The 21942-nt window shown below is 39.5% G+C and overlaps 1 protein-coding gene across 6 annotated transcripts; it reads left to right on the top strand.

Annotated features, from left to right (window-relative positions):
* The first annotated feature begins 560 nt into the window (after positions 1-560).
* On the top strand, positions 561-20413 carry sec24a (SEC24 homolog A, COPII coat complex component). 6 transcript variants are annotated; one of them, XM_065962962.1, is made up of 24 exons: positions 561-933; positions 3438-4028; positions 7450-7614; positions 8104-8181; positions 8691-8753; positions 9352-9518; positions 10253-10440; positions 10648-10750; positions 11287-11410; positions 12444-12553; positions 12765-12877; positions 13076-13194; positions 13535-13590; positions 13908-14114; positions 14570-14693; positions 14968-15126; positions 15251-15424; positions 15609-15719; positions 16829-17004; positions 17179-17316; positions 17646-17750; positions 18152-18244; positions 18412-18515; positions 18917-20413. In XM_065962962.1, the coding sequence occupies exons 1-24, from the start codon at positions 873-875 to the stop codon at positions 19029-19031; spliced, it is 3444 nt and encodes a 1147-aa protein (XP_065819034.1). In that variant the 5' UTR covers positions 561-872; the 3' UTR covers positions 19032-20413. The 6 variants fall into 6 exon arrangements, with proteins under 6 accessions (XP_065819034.1, XP_065819033.1, XP_065819032.1 ...); XM_065962961.1 differs by having other exon boundaries at positions 11284-11410; XM_065962960.1 differs by having other exon boundaries at positions 10633-10750.
* Positions 20414-21942: the final 1529 nt, after the last annotated feature.

The following is a 21942-nucleotide window of genomic DNA, read 5'->3' as shown; positions in this document are numbered from 1 at the left end:
TATGTATTTTAGTAAGTATGACTGGATTACATAAATAACTTTCTCTAGTTCTTTACACTGTAGTGAATTTTTTTTTCATACAATATGTATTTTAGTAAATTTGACTGGATTACTTAAACAGCTTTCTCTAGTTCTTTACACTGTAGTGGATTTTTTTTTCATACAATATGTATTTTAGTAAGTATGACTGGATTACATAAATAACTTTCTCTAGTTCTTCACTACAATCCACTGTAGTGGATTTTTCAAACTGTGCCGTCATGAAAATTCACTTTGTAGAATAAATTAATGTCACTTATTTCGACTGTTGGCAGTCTGTTTTATGGTCGTTTGAACTCTGCACGAATAGATTAGACTACATTAAGAAGGTCACTCTATATTTAATTTTGGGGGAAATACTTCATCGTACATAAACGCGGTGAATGTAGTCTGTGTTAGAGGTCTCCCGGTCTCCACTCTTGTTTCTAGTACACTACAAAATCCAGGACACCAGAGGAAATGCCACGTGTACATACTGCGCATGCCCGACGATTTTGACGTTGATCCTGCTGGGTGATCCCAACTTCCGGTTGAAAGAGGAGAAGTGTTTCACACGATTACTCTGACAAGGCCTGTCGTTAACCACCCCGTAGAAGAGTTGACGGGGTTTTCTGTGTAAGTCATGGCCCTGTGATCGCCATCAGGCGGGCTAATTAATTTTTATAAGATATTGGCAGAGGACTGTTGACGTCGATTTGACCAAAACGCCACATCGTTAGAGCCACAGGTTTAAACACCTAACCCGGGACTACGAGCTAGGAGGCTAGCTAAAGACGCAGCTACCTATTCGCCAACCAAGCACCTCTAACTTGGATTCTGGTGTCTATTTCAAGATGTCAACAGCGGGGTTCAACTCCCAGAACGGGACAGGGACAGGGCAGGCATATGCTAATGGTGAGTTGTATTAAAATATCATTTAAGTTGACTCATGGTAATTAGCTATCAGCACCATACACAAGAGTATCAAGCTAACACTAGCAACAGTTATTTGGTCTTCTCTCTGTGGCTGTTTGCTAACTGTTAGCCTACTATCTGTCTTAGTTTTAATCAGCTATAATTAAGGTAGGAATGATGAGCTGTCAGGTAACATGACTGCTCATGTGGATTACCTGAAGGTAAATCTTACTGTCTTAATATGGAAAGAGTAACTGATGCCACAACGATACGCTACCTGTAACCTGTCTTGTTTATTACATTTTGCTACTTTTGGTTTGTTGACTTGGAAGACCAACAGGTGGATAGGCCTACATGTTAAAGACATAAAATAGTTTGATGATGGTAATTAGGCAGCTATTCCTTTTCTGTAAAACTGTGTTGGCGAGCAACAAGTCTGCCCTTAATATTTGTTGTTTTTTTCGCACAAGTCTCCTTTTTGTTTTTCTCCAATGCAGATCCATTGCTAGTGGATATGCCAATCTGAATGTTTCGTAGTTATCCCACTTTGCACAATGCCATTTTTTTTTATTTTTTTTTAGCAGGATATACTGCTCTGGTATGTTTTCGTTTATCGTTTCACTGTACATGTGGCACATTGGGAATGATCCAGATACGTTACTGCTCTCTCCAGGCTCAACCAATTACCGAGTGTGAGACTTGAGTTGAGTTGCAGAATATTCCCGTTACTGTCACTTTGCATTGATCACTGAAAAAGACATATCTGTAAACAGATATCAAAAGTGTGAATGGGTGCAGCCCTCAGTAGTTAATATCGATGCTTGCGAATGGTTATGTCTAGTACTGCACTGTGGAAGTTAAGTAAAAGTGAAATTAGCTGTGGTTTACTTAAGTTGTAGATAAACATGTGTGTGACCATGGCAATCCTGTTATTCTCATTCCTTTATTCCTTTTAATCAGACGGGCCACTAAAAGGTGTTAATCTTTCTCTGTTCTTTGAGCGGTGATCAATCTTACAACAATTTGATTAAAGAAACAGTTCATGACAGCGTGCCACTAAAGCTAAATTAGATCAGTTTTCACCACAGTGGTTGGAAATCAATTCTTCTCAGATATTTCTTTAGTTCTAAATTCTAATTCTAAATTTTCAATGTCTAGATATATTTCCAGAATGCTCTAATATTTCAAACTATTTCCACAAAAAGTACAGACAAAAAAAAAAACTGTAGTATTAAAATGCTCTCTAGAAGTCTTTTCTTCTCTTTACAAATGTACACCCTTGAATCTTGATTGACAATCATTCGAATTTCTCGATTGAAAAAGATTTGGGTTAAGTTATGACTTCAAAGGGCACTCTTTCTGATTGGACACCAGCTGTAATTAACTGTGAGCTTTAGTTCTTAAATCTTCCCTGCTCAGAGGAAGGAAGGAGATTTGAGGTGGATTATGTTCCTTCATTTATCTTTGCTCATTGAGAAGAGTTGTTGACTAATCCCCTTTAACTCTGCTGACTTGACTCTACTTCAAGTTGTGTAGTACTACATAAGTGGATAGAAGTAAGTAATCTGTAGGTATGTCATTATTTAAGTTGTAGAAATCTACAATTGAAGCATTGCTGTTTTTTAGGTAACACAATTATTGATATGCATTCCCACTCTGACCCAATTCTTTTCTCCTTTTTTCCACTGAATAGTAGATAGTTTTTGAGATCTGTTTTTTGTTCTTCTTGATAATGAAATCTAGAATTCAGGAAATATAGACAAAATAGTCAAACATTTTAGTCTGTGGTGTTTAAATATGACAGTGTTTAGAAAGTTCAGACTTTGCTCCCCCACACTCACTGTCCCTGGGAGCAGATCATGCTGAATTAGATCCAGGTAAAGAGATTAGACCCTGAGCACTGAGCAGTCAGCTTATTGGTTGTTTGGTGGATCTGAGTTTTTTTTTTTTTTTTTTTTGTACTGAGCGTGTCCATTCACAATATTGGTACATCATGATTTGTTTATCAAGTAACTTTTTGAACTGGGCTCCAGATTTAAACCCAAAGATTTAATTTAACTTAAAAACAGATGAATACTATATGGTAATGTTTTGCATTTAGGAAACTGTAACATTTATCTATCTTTGGATAGCTAAAGGCTTGGCTGTACATTTTTTAACCCAAGGCCACTTTCCAGAAGTGTTCCTTTAATAGTTCTGGTCATGCATGATTAGTCTGTCTAACTTAAAAAGCTGCAATCATTTTCAAATGTTGCCATCTGGTACAGGAAAGGAAGTCCAACAACCATTTTCTTCTCGATAGCAGCAGTAGTTTAAAATCATAGAAACTTGCAGCTGTCATTTAAACTGTTGAAACATTAAATAAGTTAAGTGCATATCTGAAAGGACATGAGTGTTATTTTGATGGCTATTTTTTGGTTTGGTTGAATACAAATGTTTTTACCTAACAGACATAGACCTGCTGGTTCTCAAACATGCCTGTATTTTTCTTTTCTCTTCTCCAGGTCCGTCACAGAATCCAGTCGCCCTGCAGCAGTTGCCTGGGGTCAACTATGGCATGAGCCACCAGCCAACCTACAATCCAATGCAGGCCAAAGCTCCGGCACCACCCGGCCCTGGACTCTACCCAGTTGGGCCCTATCAACCTGTTCCCCCAGTCAGCCCCTACCAGCCTGGCCCACCACTCTCTTCCTACCAAGCTCCTCCAGGCCAGCCACTGTTGACAAGACCTCAAATGGCAGGTCCTCCATCCCATACCCCTCCTCAGTCTGCCAGCCCAAGCCCTGGTCCTAGGTTGCCCCCTGCACAGGCCACACCCCCACCTCCTGCTGTGTCATCCAGTAGCTACTACCAAAGCCCCCAGCAGCCACAGCCTATGGCTCCAACATGGCAGTACAACACAGCTCCCCCACCAATGGGGCCACCCACTTCCATGAACACACCTCCTCGCGGCCTCCCAGCAAACCATGTGAACCCTGCCGCAAGCTCAACAGCATCTTACAACTCGGCGCCACCAGCCTCCTTGTCCCACAGTGCTACCCAGCCCCCTGGCCCACGGATGCCCCCCACATCTCTGCACGGATACATCCAGCCAGGTAGGACCACATAATCTCTTTTGAAGGACAACCTGTACGTTCTAGATTCACAATATCGTTTCATTTTCTTCTGAAAGGTAAATGAATTACGCAGACAACGATGGTACGATTCATAAACATGACGCAGGCACTCCATGGGTCACATCCATAAAAAGATCAATAATCGTCTCTGGCTCTGTTACAATGGGACCACTCAACTTCAGCATGCTAATTTTGTCCCTGTAATTGAATAACAAGAATTAAAAAGAAAAAACCCTATGTTATTTTAAATCTACTACTGTTCCCATGTGACTTTTCAAAGGCACAATCACTGGGTGCGTTCGAATTGTCATTTTTGCTTAGGAAGGTTCCTAACTGAGTGAAATGACCCGGAAGCATTTAAGTGGCGGCCATGATAAGTTCGAATTCTCTAAAAGTTAAGGAAAGGTGGGTCAATGCTTCCTTTATAGCCTCCTTTAGCATAGGATACACTGGACCATCCTTTACGAAAGGAGATGAGATATGCCGCCCCGCAATTCCTTGCGGCCGCAACATTTTAAAGCGAGTCGCGCATCCGACAGTTCACGAGCATTAACGATGATCGTAAAGTGATACAGATCATGTAAGGGATAAAAGATAAGAGACATTTTTAGCCAGATGATGTTTTATTCAACATATTTCATTCACTTAGGAATGCTTTGTGCAGTTGTACATTTGTATGCTTAAAACATTATGTGTAGGCTATATCTTGCATGAATGTAACAATTAATTTGATACTTTTGTTACTCGTAGCCTATATTTCTTTTATTTCAATCCCAACCTTGTAGTTATTAGGATTATTTCACCGGCAAGAAGGCACAGGGGAAAGTTTTTTAGATGCGTTTTTTGTAACATCATAGTTTCAACACGGCGGACCCACGTCATTAACCTCCACCGGCCCGTCGCATTTAATTACGTGGCCTATAGGTGTGTATAGGAAGAAGATGGTGTTCTGGTTTGATTTTAATTTTCTTTACCCATCTGCTTTGTTTGGTTTGATTTTTTTGACCTGGTCGGATTGTCAGAGCAACGAGATCGCCTTTCCCTAAGTCCTTTATGAATTCTCCTAACATCTTTCCTTAACCTCATGACGTTTTCCCCGGGGTTAAGGTAAAGTGGATAGTGAAAGGAGATAGGAGGGACAATTCGAACGCACCCACAGAGTCCTCCTGTCTCTTTTTCCTCGTCATTGATCTCTTACACCGGCAAGTGCCGGAGATATGCGTATCTACAACACTGATATGTTGGAGATGGACATTGCCCTCTGCGCTGACATTATACATGTAGGCGGGTTACTCACTCTGGCTGGATTTATTCCTGTTGAATTTGTTCAAAGTTCAAATATTTTATTGTTTCCCAATGTGAGTCTTAATCTTGGTATGACGTGGCATTTAAAGCAATGATGATGATGAATTGTTTTAATTTGATTTATTGGACACTCCCTTTTAAAAAAAAAAAAAAATCTAGAATACACACAACTCTCTTCTGGCTATTAAGAACATTTGATTTCTGGTCACAATTTTTATTTTGTCCCCTGCGTGAGTGTTAGGGTCAAGTCTACTGCTAAATGTTTGGCTGCTGGGTCTTCTCATAGAGAGTCTCTGTTCGAGAAACATTATAAAAGTTGGTTACATAAGCTTTTACCAGTGTCAGAATGATTTGTCTTAGCATTTTGTAAAGTGTCCTTCTTATGAAGAAACCGTACTTCTGCATCAAGGCAGCCGTCACATGATCTGTCTGTTACCAACATGTCGCTCAATCCAATGGTCAGATTAGCTTGAAAATTGCTGTTTACACACCCAACCCTGACAAGAAGAGCCTGCCTGATTCAGGGTGACCTTTCCCCCAGCAGCACCATCAGCTCCCATATCCCCAGTACAATGCTGACAGTGAAAACAGCAGTTTATCAGAGAAGTTATGAGATGCATTTAAAAAAAGATTCTTTTGACTGGTTACTTTCTCAAATGTGACTCATCATGTCACATCAATTCTAAAATGTCACATTTCACCACCAGCTGTAATATGTCCAACAGTTTTGTCTCTGTTGAGCTGTGCAGTTGATAGTGGTTCAGTCACAATGTTTTCTGTCGGTGAAATGTTTCAGAATAAATCTAACATGTTGTCACTGAACCACTCTGGCATGCTTTACAAAGGGTACTGCGCAAGTGAATTAAGAAGAATTGTCGTTTTTTGTCTTAATCTATTGAAAAAGTTCTTGCACTATTTTCCATCATTTTCAAACTTCAACTCTGCTGCTTGCATCATCTCCAGAACCCCCTCTGTTAATCACATCACTCCTGTCCTTCAGCAGCTCCCGGTTAAATATCGCATCAACTTTAAATTTCTGATCCTTACCTTTAGAGCCATCCACAACCTCGCTCCTCTGTACCTCTCTGAACTCCTACACGTCAACACACCCACCCGCACTCTCAGTTTCCTCTTCTTCCATTCAACTTACTGCACCACCCTCCCACCTGTCCAGCACGGGGTCCAGGGCCTTCAGCCGCTCTGCCCCCCGCCCGCCTCTGGAACGCCTTCCTACCACACATGTGTAATATTGACTCAGTCTCCATTTTTAAATCTCATCTAAAAAAACACATCTTTTTATACTGGCATATTCAGTCTGATCGTTCTCCATCCGGTCTCATAAATCCTCTACACAGTGATTTTCCACATCCTGTTAATTTGTCTTTTTAATGTTAAGAGATTTTATTGATGTATTGTTACTTTGTTTTTTATCTCTGCTTTGTAAGGGGAGGTGACCTTGAGTGCTTTGAAAAGCGCTTTCAAATAAAATGTATTGTTATTTTATATAGATTTCACTCCAAAGAGACAATCATTGGTCTAAATCAGTGGTTCTCAACTGGTCTACATTTCATTTTGCTGGTTTATCAGCAGAGATCAACATGTTGCTGTCACTGTTCTGTCATTGGCTTGCTGTGGGTCAGTAGTGCCATCAGCTGTTGTCGCCTCTACTTGGAGCTTATAATGTTACACATCAGTATTGCTTCATGTCTCTTCTACATGATATGTCACAACGCCATATACGACTCTTGTTTCACAAGCCACAGTTATGTTGACATCATTTCAGAGGTCATGCATATCCCTAAATTATCTCTCTGATTGAGGATGTTAGTGAAACTGTGTCATACGTTCACAAGAAATTACAGCTAAAGAAAGTACATTTAAACAGAAATGATTTAACACAACTCTGAAATGTAATTCATCTTAGAATTTAATTCTCAAACAGAAATGCAAAACAGTTGATGGTTTAAGCTTGTAAATAAAGGGTTTGCTGCTTTGCTCATCTGTTTGAGATTTGTTTACATTTAATCTAAATCATTTATGAAAATAACCAGTGGTTGCATCTCTAAGAAGAAAGTTGGGTTTTGTTTTTCATCAGGTGCTGCACCTCAACCAATGAATCCAATGGTCCCCAACACATACCAACCAAACAGAGCTCCCTATGGCCCCCCACCTACAGGCCCACCACCAACCATGAAACCAACATCGCCACCGACTGGACCCCCAATGGCAAATGCCACACCTCCTCCCCCCAAGGCAGATGGTAAGCTGTTAGTCTAAGTGTTTATCTAGGAACATTTGATTTTTGGGCTTTGACATTGGGCAGGGCAGCCAATAAAAGCAACAACGCACTAATGAGTGCAGTATCTAAGTGCGTTTATGCTTTTTAAAGTGATTTAAAGCATGCTATTGGCTAAGATAAGTGATTTATCCCCAAGCTGTTTGGATCAAATGACCAAAGAAGAAGGGCTAGTTCATTTTAGATGTTCATACATCGGTAAGTTTGAACTAGGTTTGCAGGTCAAATGAGGTCAAAGTCAGGGTAGCACAACTATTTCCTCACTGACAAGGCACCTATAGTGTGGTGTTGATGGCACATTTACTCTTTATTGGTCTGTGCCAATTGTAAAGTCAAAACGCTGTCATTGATGGTAATAACATTGTTTCACTTTGAGTCCTTAATTGTATTTTCCTCTTTATAAGCCAGTCATATATATTCTGATCACCTTCCATTGTTTCCTCCTCATGCCAGCTCAGTGTGGGTGGGCGGTTAACAGCCCCCTCTCCCCCACTGAGCCCGACTGCCAAGAGGAAGATATTGAATGTCCAGGTGTGGCTAAATCAATCAGTAGCTGATAGACATCGTGTCAGTCCTGTCTTCACTTTGCTGTTCTTCGTTGTATCTAGGGATGCACTAAGTCTTATTTGATTCCTAGAATTGATATGAAATATGTAGACGAGCAGAATAAGCTGATGTCAATTCTTTTACATTTACAGAACACGTCTTTAAGCTTTGTTTAAACTGGAATACAACATACAACTTGTGCTGAAGTTGTTTTGTTATAGTGCTTCTTTAGCCTTCTTTTTTATTTTTTCCGAATCAGTGCATCCCTGGAAACATATTTCCCGTGGGTAGTTTGTTTCCCCCTCTCTTCCATCCATTCCCACCATGACTCTCGTATCAACTCAAACACATTAATCACACACCAGTAGCTATCGTCATTAGTATTGTTGTTTAGCTTCAGTGCGTCTTTGTGCATCTGAGTACTCATCGTCTGCGGAGAAATAAGCAGTAAGTGTCCCGAGATATTCACATCACGTCTGTTTCCTTTGCAACAGAACCTGTGGCTGGAAACGGCCCACAAGCCCCAAACAGCTACAATCATGTTGACAACAAAATGGGTGCGTTGATTTTTCTGCCACATGTCTGACTCTTTTCTCACCAACACATGGACTGTCTATATTTACAACATAGGGTTTCATAAAAGCTACTGTACTTTTATTTTATACAAATATATTTTCCTCTCATTTTACAAACTTTAAATAGTAAATTCTTTCTTTGGTATTATTTTAATAATGATAGATTATGAATTCTTTTCTCTATTTCTCTACAAAATCACAAATGTTAGCTGAGACGTGGGCCAACTATTGTGTTCTGGCATTTTTCTAATTACGCATCTCCTATTTTCATAGTTGTAGGATCAAGTTATAAATGGTCCTTCATGTTGTGCATATCATCAATAATCCCAAGAGCACAAACACTTTTATTATTATCATGAGACACCGCCTGTCTCTTTTTTTTTTTCTAAGCTTAAACAAAATATTCTTGTTTTTGTAGGATGAGTTATGAGGATGAATTATAGAGCAAGGAAGTAAAAAAGTGTGAAAGAGAAACTTGTGCGTTGTTTGGTTTATTGTTTTCATTACAGGAGTAAAGTAACAAGAAAAAGAATATAATAAGACCATTCTTAATCCTTGCTTCTATTCTTTTCTTCCCCAGCTGGCCCTCCCCAGCCTGGACCACCAGGTCGGCACTTGGGCCACTACCCATCTCTCCCCCCTGGTTACCAGAACACCTCTGCTCCCCACAACGCAACACCCCCCATGCACCCTGCAATGCAGGCCGCCACGCAGCCTTATACACAAGCACCTCAGCCATACCAGCAGGTGAGAGGGAAGTCATGACCTCCTGCAGACTGAGCAATTTAAAAACATTTTGCACACCAAATGTAAAGTTCTTCTACTCCATATTTGGTGACTAAATTATTATCAGAGAATCACATTTCAAAATGAGCCTCAAAAAAGAGCTTGTGTAATCACATGAAAAAAACATATGTGCTAAAGTTTCAATATCAGAGTCACAAAACACACTTAAAAAAAAAAAAAAAAAAAAAGATTAAATCTTTGTGTTTCAAACTCATTGCATTGATACATATAATAATACTTGATAAAGTATGATGTCTTATTTTATATCATTCATTAGAGTGACTTTCATTAGTTTTAGGTGAGTTGGGAGAGTGTAGTGTGATCTGGTTCTAATTTGTAATGACTTTCATTAGAGTATTCTCTCGTGACCCAGTAATACACTTTAAAATGTCAGTAACTGGTTTCAACTCAACAGTACGAGTTTAAAAAACAAAATGGGCCTTGAAATTTCAGATGATCTTTAAAGTATTTCGTAAAGTTACATGATGTTGGTTATGATAGCTAGACTAGTTCCGGTGCTTCGGCTGAGGTTGAGTCTGTCTTTAGGTCTAAATGGGGCAGATTTAAAGACAGTGAGATTAATCATCTATACCAGATCACCGGTGGCCAAACCTGCCAATGATTTGACACACGAGTTAAAAAAGAAACTTATCAACAACAATGATCACTTAATTGTTTTCTTTCTGTCCTCTCAGCCTCCTGTTGGCCCAGGCCCAGCCCAGCTGAGCCCGTCCCTGGCAGCCATGAGCCTCCAGTCAAGCACACCAGAGGCTCTGAGAGTGGTCAACCTGCTGCAGGAGAGGAACCTGCTGCCTCCAAGCCCAATCCCAGCCCCGACACCCTGCCTCCCACAGGACCTGCAGAAGATCAACTGCAACCCAGAGTAAGCCACGATGTGATACAACTGACAGCATGTGCCTATTTCTTCTCTGTTTTCTATGTTAATGTTAGTATTGATTTTATTATGATGTTTAGTTCTTGCACTTTTTGAAAACTCTAATATTGAAGTAATATAGCATACTACTGCTGATACCTCTACCTTTACCTGATAACTCTACTCTACTCTTAACTTCAGTGTGTGTCTTTCCAGGGTTTTTCGTTCTACGCTAACCAGCATCCCTCAGACGCAGTCTCTGCTCAATAAAGCCAAGTTGCCTCTAGGCCTGCTGCTCCACCCCTTCAAAGACCTCTCGGTAACATCTCAGTTCTATATTGAATATCTGCAAACATGTATGAATGCATTTACATTAACTTAAATGACCTTTTTATGGTGATCAAGGCACTCTATGCCATTTTAAGGTTAAGCTGGTAACTGCCGCTTCAGGATGAAACCACTGTGAGAATATATGGATGTTAAACTGAATATGTTTTTATTGCAGATATAATTAGTATGCGTGATCAACAGAAATCTTTCCTGAATGACTTTAAAAATCATCCACAGCCTCATTATGATGATGATGTCACTTAGATAAAGATGACATAAGCAGATCAGACTGTTTCTTATTCAACATTAAGAATCCTCTAAGTACCTCAGAATTTGACTAAAAGGCTTCTGGGGGAAAGAGAACGAATGCCAGAACCAATCATGTGTTGTCAGGTGTTAGTTGAGGACACAGTCGTTGCACAACTTGGACAGCAACAAGAATGTCTTTATTGAAATGCAAACAAGAAAATGAGTTGGCCTAAAGGCAGTCCTCCCTGTTTTGTTCTGTGGTTTTCCATGTAGCAGCTTCCTGTGGTGACATCCAGCACCATAGTCAGGTGTCGGTCCTGCAGAACATACATCAATCCCTTCGTCTCCTTCCTGGACCAGAGGAGGTGGAAGTGTAACCTTTGCTACCGGGTCAATGATGGTAAGAAAGGGGGGGAGGGGTGATGAAAGAGAGGCTTCTGTCAGTGAGAACACTGGAGGCAGTCAGCTGGTCTCCATAATAATGTTTATTTTCAAGACATTTCATCGCTTTCCATTAAGCAACTTCTAGAGAAAATGATCTTTTATTCTTCAATCAGCTGATTGTGAAAACCCCACATATTTCTGCATAAAGTTACTCTGTATGTTAAACAACGTTCATAAAAAAAGAATTAAATTGATATCATACTGCTGGATGGACTATAATTATCAGTGGTATACCAGAAAGTACCCTGAACCCCAGGCTGGGTTTCAAAGAAGACAGAGTGAAAGCACCAAGAAACTTTTGTTCACATACTTTCCAAAATGATTGCTAATGAAGATGTGAAAAGCTTTTAGATGTTGGTAAATTCAAGTCATTTTTAAATCATAAAAGCATGATAAATCACTCAATTCTGGCTCATATACAGATTTATGCATGAAATATTGAGTGTTTTGCATCCCATGAACATTATTTCAGAATGTTTGAATATTTTTATAATGTTGTAATAATGTTCTAAACCACCCTCATATATCAGTCCCCACGTGACTTTAATATGATGGCTTGTGTACATACTTTTTTTTAATTTGTTTTTGTATTCAAACAGGAAGGGACTTTGAGATTAGGAATGTCTTTACAAGAGTGCCTGGGCCAAGACAAGCAGATGCACATTAGAACAATGTTACAGTCAAAGTTACAGACAGACTACACAGAAGAGTTACAAAACCCAGGTCAACATTTGCTGGCTCACACAGCAGTAACGCATCAATTGATGCCTTTCAAGTATCTTTAATTAGCATGCATGTACTCTTCCAGAAATCCAAAATGTCACCCTTATAATAGTGAATAACCATTCCCGTCCTTGCATTAGTTACGATCCTCCCCATAACACTCTTTTCATGCTCATGAATGTCAACTGAATTACACAAAAAGTACAACAGAGGACTATTCATTACTATGACCTCACTCACCGAATGTGTTGTGTGCTTGTGTGCAGTTCCTGAGGAGTTTATGTACAACCCAGTCAGCAGATCTTACGGAGAGCCCCACAAAAGACCAGAAGTCCAGAACGCCACCATTGAATTCATTGCTCCTTCAGAGTACATGGTGAGTTTTTAAAAGCCTTATTGACATTGGTTCTGCATTGTGATCAGAATGCTTAGGTTATTGAAAATGTATGATTTATACCCCATTAAAGTATGAGCACAAGGTAATTTCTGAAACAAAAGTAAAACACATGTTAGTGTATTACTTGTACATATTGTGCAGCCTGTGTGTGTGTGTCTATATTAACCTTGAGTTCTGTGTTTCTACCCAGCTGAGGCCACCACAGCCTGCTGTTTACCTCTTCATTCTTGACGTATCCCACAATGCAGTGGAGACGGGCTACCTGAATGTGTTTTGTCAGTCGCTGCTTGACAACATCAATGCGTATGTTCCCGTTTGGCTTGTAAAAAGTATTATTAAAGTTCAGGTTTCTTTTTTGATCTTTGCCCTGCGGTGTTGTAGTATTAGTCAATAGAAATAGCACATCTTCATTGTGCAGGGTTGAAATGAGTCTTTGTAAATATTAAGGTCACTCCTGTTGTCTGATTGTAAGTTATTTAAACTTGTTTGTCCGTGTCCTAGGCTGCCTGGAGACTCGCGGACAAAGGTGGGCTTCATCACCTTTGACAGCACCATCCACTTTTACAACCTCCAGGAGGGACTTTCTCAACCGCAGATGCTCATCGTGTCTGACATCGAAGGTGAGACACAGCCGAAGGCAAAAGCCAAATGCTCATTACTGCTGCAGCTTCACACCAGCTTTATACACAAGCTACTGCAGACACTAATGTATAGATAAGAAATCATGAGACACAAGGCTGTCTGAGTCAGTCAACTTGAGTACAACGTGGGTTTTAGTTATTACAGAATCTTCTGGACGTTCTGCTCTTTATGACAAACAGTTGTTCTGAGTTTATAGGCTTCAAACAAGCTACCTCATGGTAGCTGCAGTTTTTAAAAATGCATCTAATTAACGATTATAATATGAGTATGTTTATGAATGTCATTTTTGTTAAGCTAATACCTTTTGTGCTCCCACAGATATATTTTTACCAACACCAGACAGCCTTCTAGTAAACCTAAATGAATGCAAAGAGGTAAGGAGATACTACAGTGATCAAATGTTTTAACAGGAAGCAATATCCAAAGCCATCCACTTCTGTCTTTAAGAGTTATGAAATGTTTCAGTCACAATTTCCTTGTTCATTTTCACTGTGTAGGAATGTACATTTCTAACTACTGCATGTCTAAACCTAGTGGCCACACTGCTGAGTGACAGCAAACTGAAATCACCCCGACTGTCAGCTCTGACCTTCTTGTAGATGGAAGAAACATGAAATCAGAAACAAAATGTTTCCTCATGGACTAATTACATCATAAAAATGAGGCTCACTTTTATTGTTTTTTTTAACAGCTTGTACAGGATCTGCTAAAGAGCCTGCCAACTCTATTTGAGAAGACCATGGAGACCCAGTCTGCCCTGGGTTCAGCTCTGCAAGCAGCCTTCAAGCTGCTGTCGCCCACAGGAGGGCGAATGTCTGTGTTTCAGACCCAGCTGCCTAACTTGGGTGTGGGGGCGCTCCAGTCTAGAGAAGACCCCAACCAGCGGGCTTCTGCCAAGGTAGGGGCTCTGATGATGAGTTTGTAGGATTATACACAGAAAAATAAAAGAGCTTGAGCCTACCCTAAGATTTTTTCATATTTGTTTAAAACTGTGGTTGAACCTGTTAACAACAGTATCATAATTAGTTGCTTAGTGCTACAAGAAATATCCCATTCATGGTTTTATTGGTGGCTAATCATCCGTGGCGCGTTGAAATTGTGAGGCTGCATCGTAAGAGGAAAGTTAGAATTATTTTTAGGAACAAAGAGTAGTTGTAAAAAACAAATTTGAACTGCACTAATAAACAGCAAACAAAGCAAAGTTTCGAGGTACATGTTGAGAAGGCGCACTGATTTAGTAATAGGTCATCATGGTAAACTGATTTGTTAATGGAAGGTGTTTGGTAGATTTTTTACGTTTAAGTTTTTTTTACATTTGAGTTAACATTCTCATCCTGGTGGGTTCATCTTCAGGACATCCAGTACTTATCTCCAGCAACAGACTTCTACAAGAAGCTGGCTCTGGACTGCTCCGGCCAGCAGGTGGCGGTCGACCTGTTTCTGCTCAGCTCCCAATACTGTGACCTGGCATCACTCGGTAAGACTGATGGGAAAAGATTCAAGACATGAGGGGAGAGGGCTCATATGAATTTTTACATAGCACAACACAGAATACTTTTACTAGTAAAGTTGAATTCATACTTTAGTTTCTGGTTGTCAAGTTATGGTTTATCTTATTGAAAACAGGGGGAATTAATTTAACATTTAAAGCTAACTGACCAATATTGTCTTTTGTTTTCATTAGGAAAATAAATCAGCTCTCATCTCATTATTGTCTAAACTCTGCTCTCATGTGCCTTTCTGTGTCCCAGGCTGCATATCCAGATACTCTGCAGGAAGCGTTTACTATTACCCCTCGTATCACCACCAGCACAACCCTGCTCAGGTGGAGTGCTTCCAGAAGGATCTGAAGAGATACTTAACCAGGAAGATCGGCTTTGAGGCTGTCATGAGGATACGCTGCACGAAAGGTGAAGCATTTACCTGAGTCTGCTTTCCCTGATTTGAATCTTCTCTTTTCTTGTTTTTAGTTGAGTATTTTAGTCTTCTTGTCGTACCATTGTTATTGATTTCTCTCTCTGTGTCTCTCTGCAGGTCTTTCCATCCACACGTTCCATGGAAACTTCTTTGTGCGCTCTACGGATCTACTGTCCCTGCCTAACGTGAACCCAGATGCCGGTTTTGCAGTTCAGATGTCCATCGAGGAAAACCTAGACGACATGCAGACTGTCTCCTTCCAGGCTGCACTACTATACACATCTAGCAAAGGTACACACACAACAAATGCAAAACTTAGGAAAAGTATTGGTTAATGAACTAAGAAGTAGCATCAAAAAGTGGATGGACCTGCCAATTAACTTAATAGGAAGGATATATTTATTCAAAATGATATGGTTACCTCAATTTCTATCTGGCTATTTTTTGTTAAAATAAAACACGTTTCACCTTCCAGGAGAGAGAAGGATCCGTGTCCACACTCTGTGTCTCCCTGTGGTCAATTCTCTGTCAGACATCTTTGCTGGAGCTGACGTTCAGGCCATCACTGGACTGCTGGCGTGCATGGGTATGTGAAACACTGTCTGAGATGTTTTTTTTTTTTACACTTAATTATACTCTGCCTGAAATCTTGATTCATGTCTGATCTTATATCTACAAGTGTCTGTACACTTGAAATGGAAGTTTCACAATTATAGTAACATTAGGTAACCAGCCATAGCATCATATTATCTCAGCCCAATAAAAATGTTAAGTTGAACATAAGGTGCATTTTAAAAAGTTTCTCCAGTTACCAGAACTATTTTTTGCTGATTTGTGTATCTTCAGTTCTCCACTGATGTTTGTTCGAACTCGTTGTTATGTTAGTCTGTTTTTCTCCCCTGTGTAAGTTCAGCTGTAACAGGAGTATGGGGATAAGATATAAATAAATGCAGCACTCTTCTCTGTTTAAGTGCTAACGATAATTTGTGGATACTTAATGACAAAGTATTTTCAACATAAATATTTCTCTTAAAGAGAACAATCAGTTTGTTGTTGATCTCTGAAATGATTCCTCATTGTTGCGTTGAACAGTCTGATACAAAATCACAGCAAGCTTTTCGTCCCCCTGCTGTTATTAGCGCTGACAGATGGAGATGAGTGGCAACAGCTGTGGTTACCAAGCAACCATTGAATTCTGAGCAGTCAGATATTTGCTTGCTCATCTCACATTCACTTAGAGAACAGACGCTGACATTTTGCTTCCTTCAAAATAACACTCAAAACTCTAGAAAAGTCTACTACCAATGTTAGGACACAGCTGATTATTGTACAAAACACTAAAACTCTTAATGTTGCATTGAAATAAATAAATTATAATGCTCATATAATAATAACATAAATATAAAAAAGTTTTTAATCGATCACGTTAAGTCCAAACATTCATACAAACACAATCCCCTCTACTTCTTACACATCACCAGAGTACATTCAGTTACTCTTGTTCACAATATAATCAGTTATGGTATTTGGACACCGTTGAGCTGTATTTCTCACTAGTTTTGGGGATATTTAATTTAACAAGAATAACTAGACAATTTATATTTTCTCATTTGGGTCGTCTTGGTCAGAAATGTAAAAACACGGATTCTCTAAAAACTGACATTTGTCCTCATGACAACAACATGTGTGTTCTAGCTGTGGACCGCTCTGTGACGGCCAGTCTGAGTGACGCCAGAGATGCGATGACAAACGCTTCCATCGACTCACTGTCATCATACCGACAGTCTGTGCTAACCATCCAGCAGCCCGGCCTGCTGGCTCCGGCCTGCCTCAGACTCTTCCCACTCTTCATCCTCGCCCTGCTCAAACAAGTAAGCTTTTCCTCCGTCTGCAAAGTTAGTTTTATACGTTGAATGAACACAAAACCTGTAATGTTGTTCTTGCAGTAACAGAAACAGTGTTTCACTCTTGGGATCAGTCTTTAGTTTGACCTTTATTGATCCTGCTTCCTGTGTGTGTGTGTGTGTGTGTGTGTTTCCCTGCAGAAAGCTTTCAGGACGGGCACCAGCACCAGGCTGGATGACCGCGTGTTTGCCATGTGTCAGCTAAAGTACCAGCCGCTGGCCTACTCCCTGCTGATGATCCACCCAGCTCTGTACCGAATTGACGATCTGACAGATGAGGTGAGGAGGATGAAATTAGCCCTCAGCACCTTCACATTGCATTGACACAGACTTCTTTGCATGCAGGGGTGAAACATCTTTAAACAAGAAAAAGAAGACATGATTTATGTTATTAAGTTGTTACTTTTTTTTCCTTGTTTAGAGTGATTTGTGAACAAAAAGGAGAAAAATTAGATTTTGTTTTTTTGTTGTAAGCGTTGCTTTAAACCTTAAAAAGCGTTCCATTGTGTAATGGGCTGGGCTGAAACACACACTTTTGTTTATTAGTTTAAGTCTCTCCATGCTACTGAGTAAACTTCTCTTTTCTTCTGTTTTTCCGACAACCTCAGGGAGCTTTGAACATCAATGAGCGGACCATTCCTCAGCCCAGGCTGCTGCAGCTGACTGTGGAGAAGCTCAGCCGAGAGGCAGCTTTCCTCATGGATGCAGGAACGGTACGAACTTTCAAACCATGGTTGTATAGTCAGCCCTCTTCATAAGCCAAAAGGAAACAAAAAAGCTAATGTCAAGTACCTGATGTCTCTCTTTTCCTGAAGAAAAGTGTCTTTCTTAACAACCTTTTTAAGCCTTTGAGGTTAATTAATAAAACTTGTCTCTTTATCTGTGAGTTATTGTGTTGAATGGAGTGGTTAGAATAGTATTGTAATAGAGAAATTACTTGTATGGTGCGTATAATTAGCATTTTTATGTATTTATTCATATGGAATATTTATTCAAACTTAAAATGAAACAAATCCCCCAATAGAGATGGGCAAGTGTTCACAGTGATTGCTCTAAAAACATTCTAAGCATATATTCCCAAGTTGACTTAATATTTCTAATTCTGATCCTGAAGGTTATCTATCTTTGGATTGGGCGAAACTGCAACCCCACTTTCCTCTCACAAGTCCTTGGAGTTCCCAGCTATGCTGCTGTGCCTGATAACCTGGTAGGAAACTGTTGTCCACTTTGACCCCCATATACATTATGTCTCTGCTTTAGAGTTTGGCATAATGGTCACATCTGTTTAATAGCATACATTACAGGTACATTATTAAGTATTGCATGCATCACCCCTTGAATACAAAACCTGACCGTGTCTTTCTCTTCTTGTAGTATCTGCTCCCAGAGCTGGACACTGCCGAGTCACAGAGAACCAGAGCTTTCATTGGTTGGCTGAGGGATCAGAGGCCGTTCTTCCCCTCCCTGCATATCATCAGGTGGGCAGCTCACAATAATGTAGTAGATTGAAAGGATTGAGAATGTATTTTTTTTTTTTATTGTGCCAGATAAACGGCTGTGATTTCTCTTTCTGAAAAAAATCTAAGAAATAATTCTTGAATAGTTTGAATTAGAGTAACGACTGACTAATGAAATCAAAAAATACAAAACCTGAGGTTATTTGTGAGATGTGTTTTTTTTTTTTTTTAAGAATTTTTTTTAACAATAAAAGCTTATTAAGACTTTAGTAGCATTTAGATGTCTGCAATCCAAAGATCCTAAATAGTTTCATAATAAAAATAAGGAAATCTCAGTTCTTCATTTGTCAGCAACATAATGTAAAGAGCAACAACAACTTATCTTGCACTATTTTTCAATCTGTTTTCTCTTACTCTCCCAGGGACGAAAGCCAGCAGAAAGCCAGCTTTTTACAGAACATGATTGAGGACCGAACGGAGTCAGCCCTGTCATACTACGAATTCCTGCTTCACGTCCAACAGCAAATCTCCAAATAACGCTCAGTGGGAAATGTGCAAATGAGGAGACACTGAAGTGAGGACATGCATTGGCGCGCGCATGTCCTTATGTATGTATGTATGTATGTATGTTGGTATGCTGTTCGAGTGTCTCTGTGTGAAAGAGGGACTGAGGGATGCTCCATCTCCAGTTATGGGGCTGCATGTCTGAGCTGAGCTGCTGCAACTTTGCGTCACTCAAATCAAATTCTGTGACGGACACTTGGACGGAGTGTCAAAGAATCCATTCTGATGCTCATTTGTCACTTTTTACCCCGCTGAAGCATCACATTGGAAGAAAAAAGAAAGAGATCCGTGATGATGAAGATGATGATGATTATTATATTGTCAATGATTGAATGAATCAGTGTTTATTCTCATAGAACAATACTATCTTACTGAGGTATCGTTCAGATACTGTCCAGGCAAAGCGATGTGTGAAGTGTTTTTGTTCAAAAAGCACAGTTGTCTTTACTAAATCAAGTCCAACGTATGTACTGTATGTGTGTATGTTAGACTTGAGAATAGTCTATGAGGATGTTTAGTATGTTTGTGCTCAAAGACTGTTATTGGGTGTCACCAGGAGTATTTGTACACACAGAACACCTGAGCCCTAACAACACTCTAATATCGTACCTGGGGGACAGAACGTGTGCTTTTTATTTCTGTCATTATAATTGTGTGTCGAACAAATCTGTAGACCCTGGCGTAACCGTTGAAATGTTGTTTGAAGGCTGATGGAAATGGCCGTCTTAGCTGCCTGAATGTTTGGATTCGGCAGTGGGAAGTTTATTTCGTGGGTCTCATCTGTCCTTCAGAAACTTTCTTTCATCTTTTCAGAACACCTCGATAACACCCTAGTCTGTTTGTTTATTTCCTTCTCTTTTTTTTCTCTCTGATAATTAATAATTTATGAGACTCCCATTATGATTAAATTCTATAATTGCCTTGTATGGGAACTCACTTTTTATTATTAAACCTCTGTTCAAATACAGACTCTATATATGAAATATTTTAATATAATAGGATATGGGAATTCTTTAACACAGACAGAACAAAGCCATTGTGATCTTTTAATCATGCTTATTGATACTTGTACATTGAAAAGACTGCATTATATAAAGGTGACGAAATGTTGATGATTTTAGTATAAACATTACGGTGGAATGATGCTAAGAAATAAAATGTTTGGGACTTTTTAAATGTAGTTTTGTGTTTTGGTGAGTGAACAGCAGGAGTTACACAGTGAAAAGAAAGGATACAAAACAGATATATTCAATATTTCTCCTGACTGGGTTTAAAATGACATTTGTTGATCTGATTTCATACAGTTTGTAATCTATGTATAATAAAAACAAAAATGTATTTAGGAAAAAACATGATTAAGTCTTCATGCACAATTTATTTTCATTAAAAGATTGTTGAAAATTAATAATACAAAATAAGGCAGGTTTTTGTAGACAGAATATCACAGGTGTTCTCTTGGGTCACATGACCTGGACTTGAGATGTTACTGTGGGACTGTGGAAGCCAATTTAAGTCCTTTTTAAAAAAATAAAAATTTAAAAAGGTCCTGCGGTTGTTGAAAGGTCACATATTATCCTCCCCTCATGTTTATCCCCAAAACATGAGGTTTCATGTTTTAAATCCACTCTGATCCTGTATTTGATCATGCCTATAAACCCCTCTATTTCAGCCCTGATCAGATTAGACTGTTTCTGTGTCTGTAGCTTTAAATGAAAATGAGCTGTGTCTGACCACGCCCCTCTGGAAGGGGTTTCAGTGACTTGGGCTTTCATACACCATGCTCCTTGTTTCAGATGGAAGAACAAACACATAGCTGTGGGAGTATCACCCACCTGGGGGAGGGGTTACTGCCCTTTGTGATGTCATGAAGGGAAAATCTCCAAACAGCCTGTTTGAGTACACATTTTCTGAAAAGGGGAGCAGGCAAGAGACGGAGAGGATGGACTTTCTCATAACTGGGGGGTTTGTAGACAGGCTAGGGACACATTAGTGTAAGAAAAACAAAAAAGCTGTAAATTAGCCATAAAGGCTAAAGCTGCTCCTTTCACAGTGCAGTTAATTAAAGGGGACTGTCCATGAAACAGTAAACAAATAAACTAAACTAAGAAGAGTCATATTTCAAATGATAAAATACTCAATATTTGATCAGATTTGTCGTTACGGTGCCTTAAAGCAGTGATTCCCAATGTGGGGGTGAGACCTTTAAGGGGGCCCTGCAAGGCTTCCCTGAAACAATGCTCATCACCTTTTCACTGTTAGAAAAGCATGTAAAACTTTGTGAAAGGACTTCCAGGTAAGTGATAGGAAAAGGAAAATGAATCCACATCAGACATCACAAAAAGTAAAAAAAAAAAAAAAAAAAAAAGGGAAATTTTCTCTGAACCTGGAAGTTAAGAACAAAACACAAATTGCTGAGTAGAGGACTGCGTCCCTGCAGCTTTAAATGGTAGTCATATCAACATTGGATATTTACCGACCTTATCAGTACACTGTTTGACTTTAAAGTTCTTTGTACTTGAACTTTAAATGTCTTTCAAGTTAACGTTATTCTTTCTGTAGTTCAGGTACAGTGGCTTTTATGAACATAAATGTTTTAGTTCAGTCTTCAACAAATTGTGATCATACCTCCTTAAACTTTATTTGAAATCAATTAATCATTTTGTGTGGCCTACCTGGTTATTTGTAACTGTCGTTTTTAGCTCTGGTTTTAAAAACCAGTCACAACTTTGGCAGGTGAAAGCAGACACTTCTCTTGCTTGCTGCTGCACAATGGCTGTGATTATGATTTTTTTAAATGTGGTTATGCTATCGTCATTTCCACAAAACCTGAGAGTGAGGAGGACCATAACAAGGGTCTGCAAGATGAATCCAAGATTCCATCAGA

Source organism: Labrus bergylta, chromosome 14 (genome assembly GCF_963930695.1).
Source record: "Labrus bergylta chromosome 14, fLabBer1.1, whole genome shotgun sequence".
NCBI classification, from domain to species: domain Eukaryota; kingdom Metazoa; phylum Chordata; class Actinopteri; order Labriformes; family Labridae; genus Labrus; species Labrus bergylta.
This window is presented reverse-complemented; position numbering and strand designations above follow the sequence as displayed.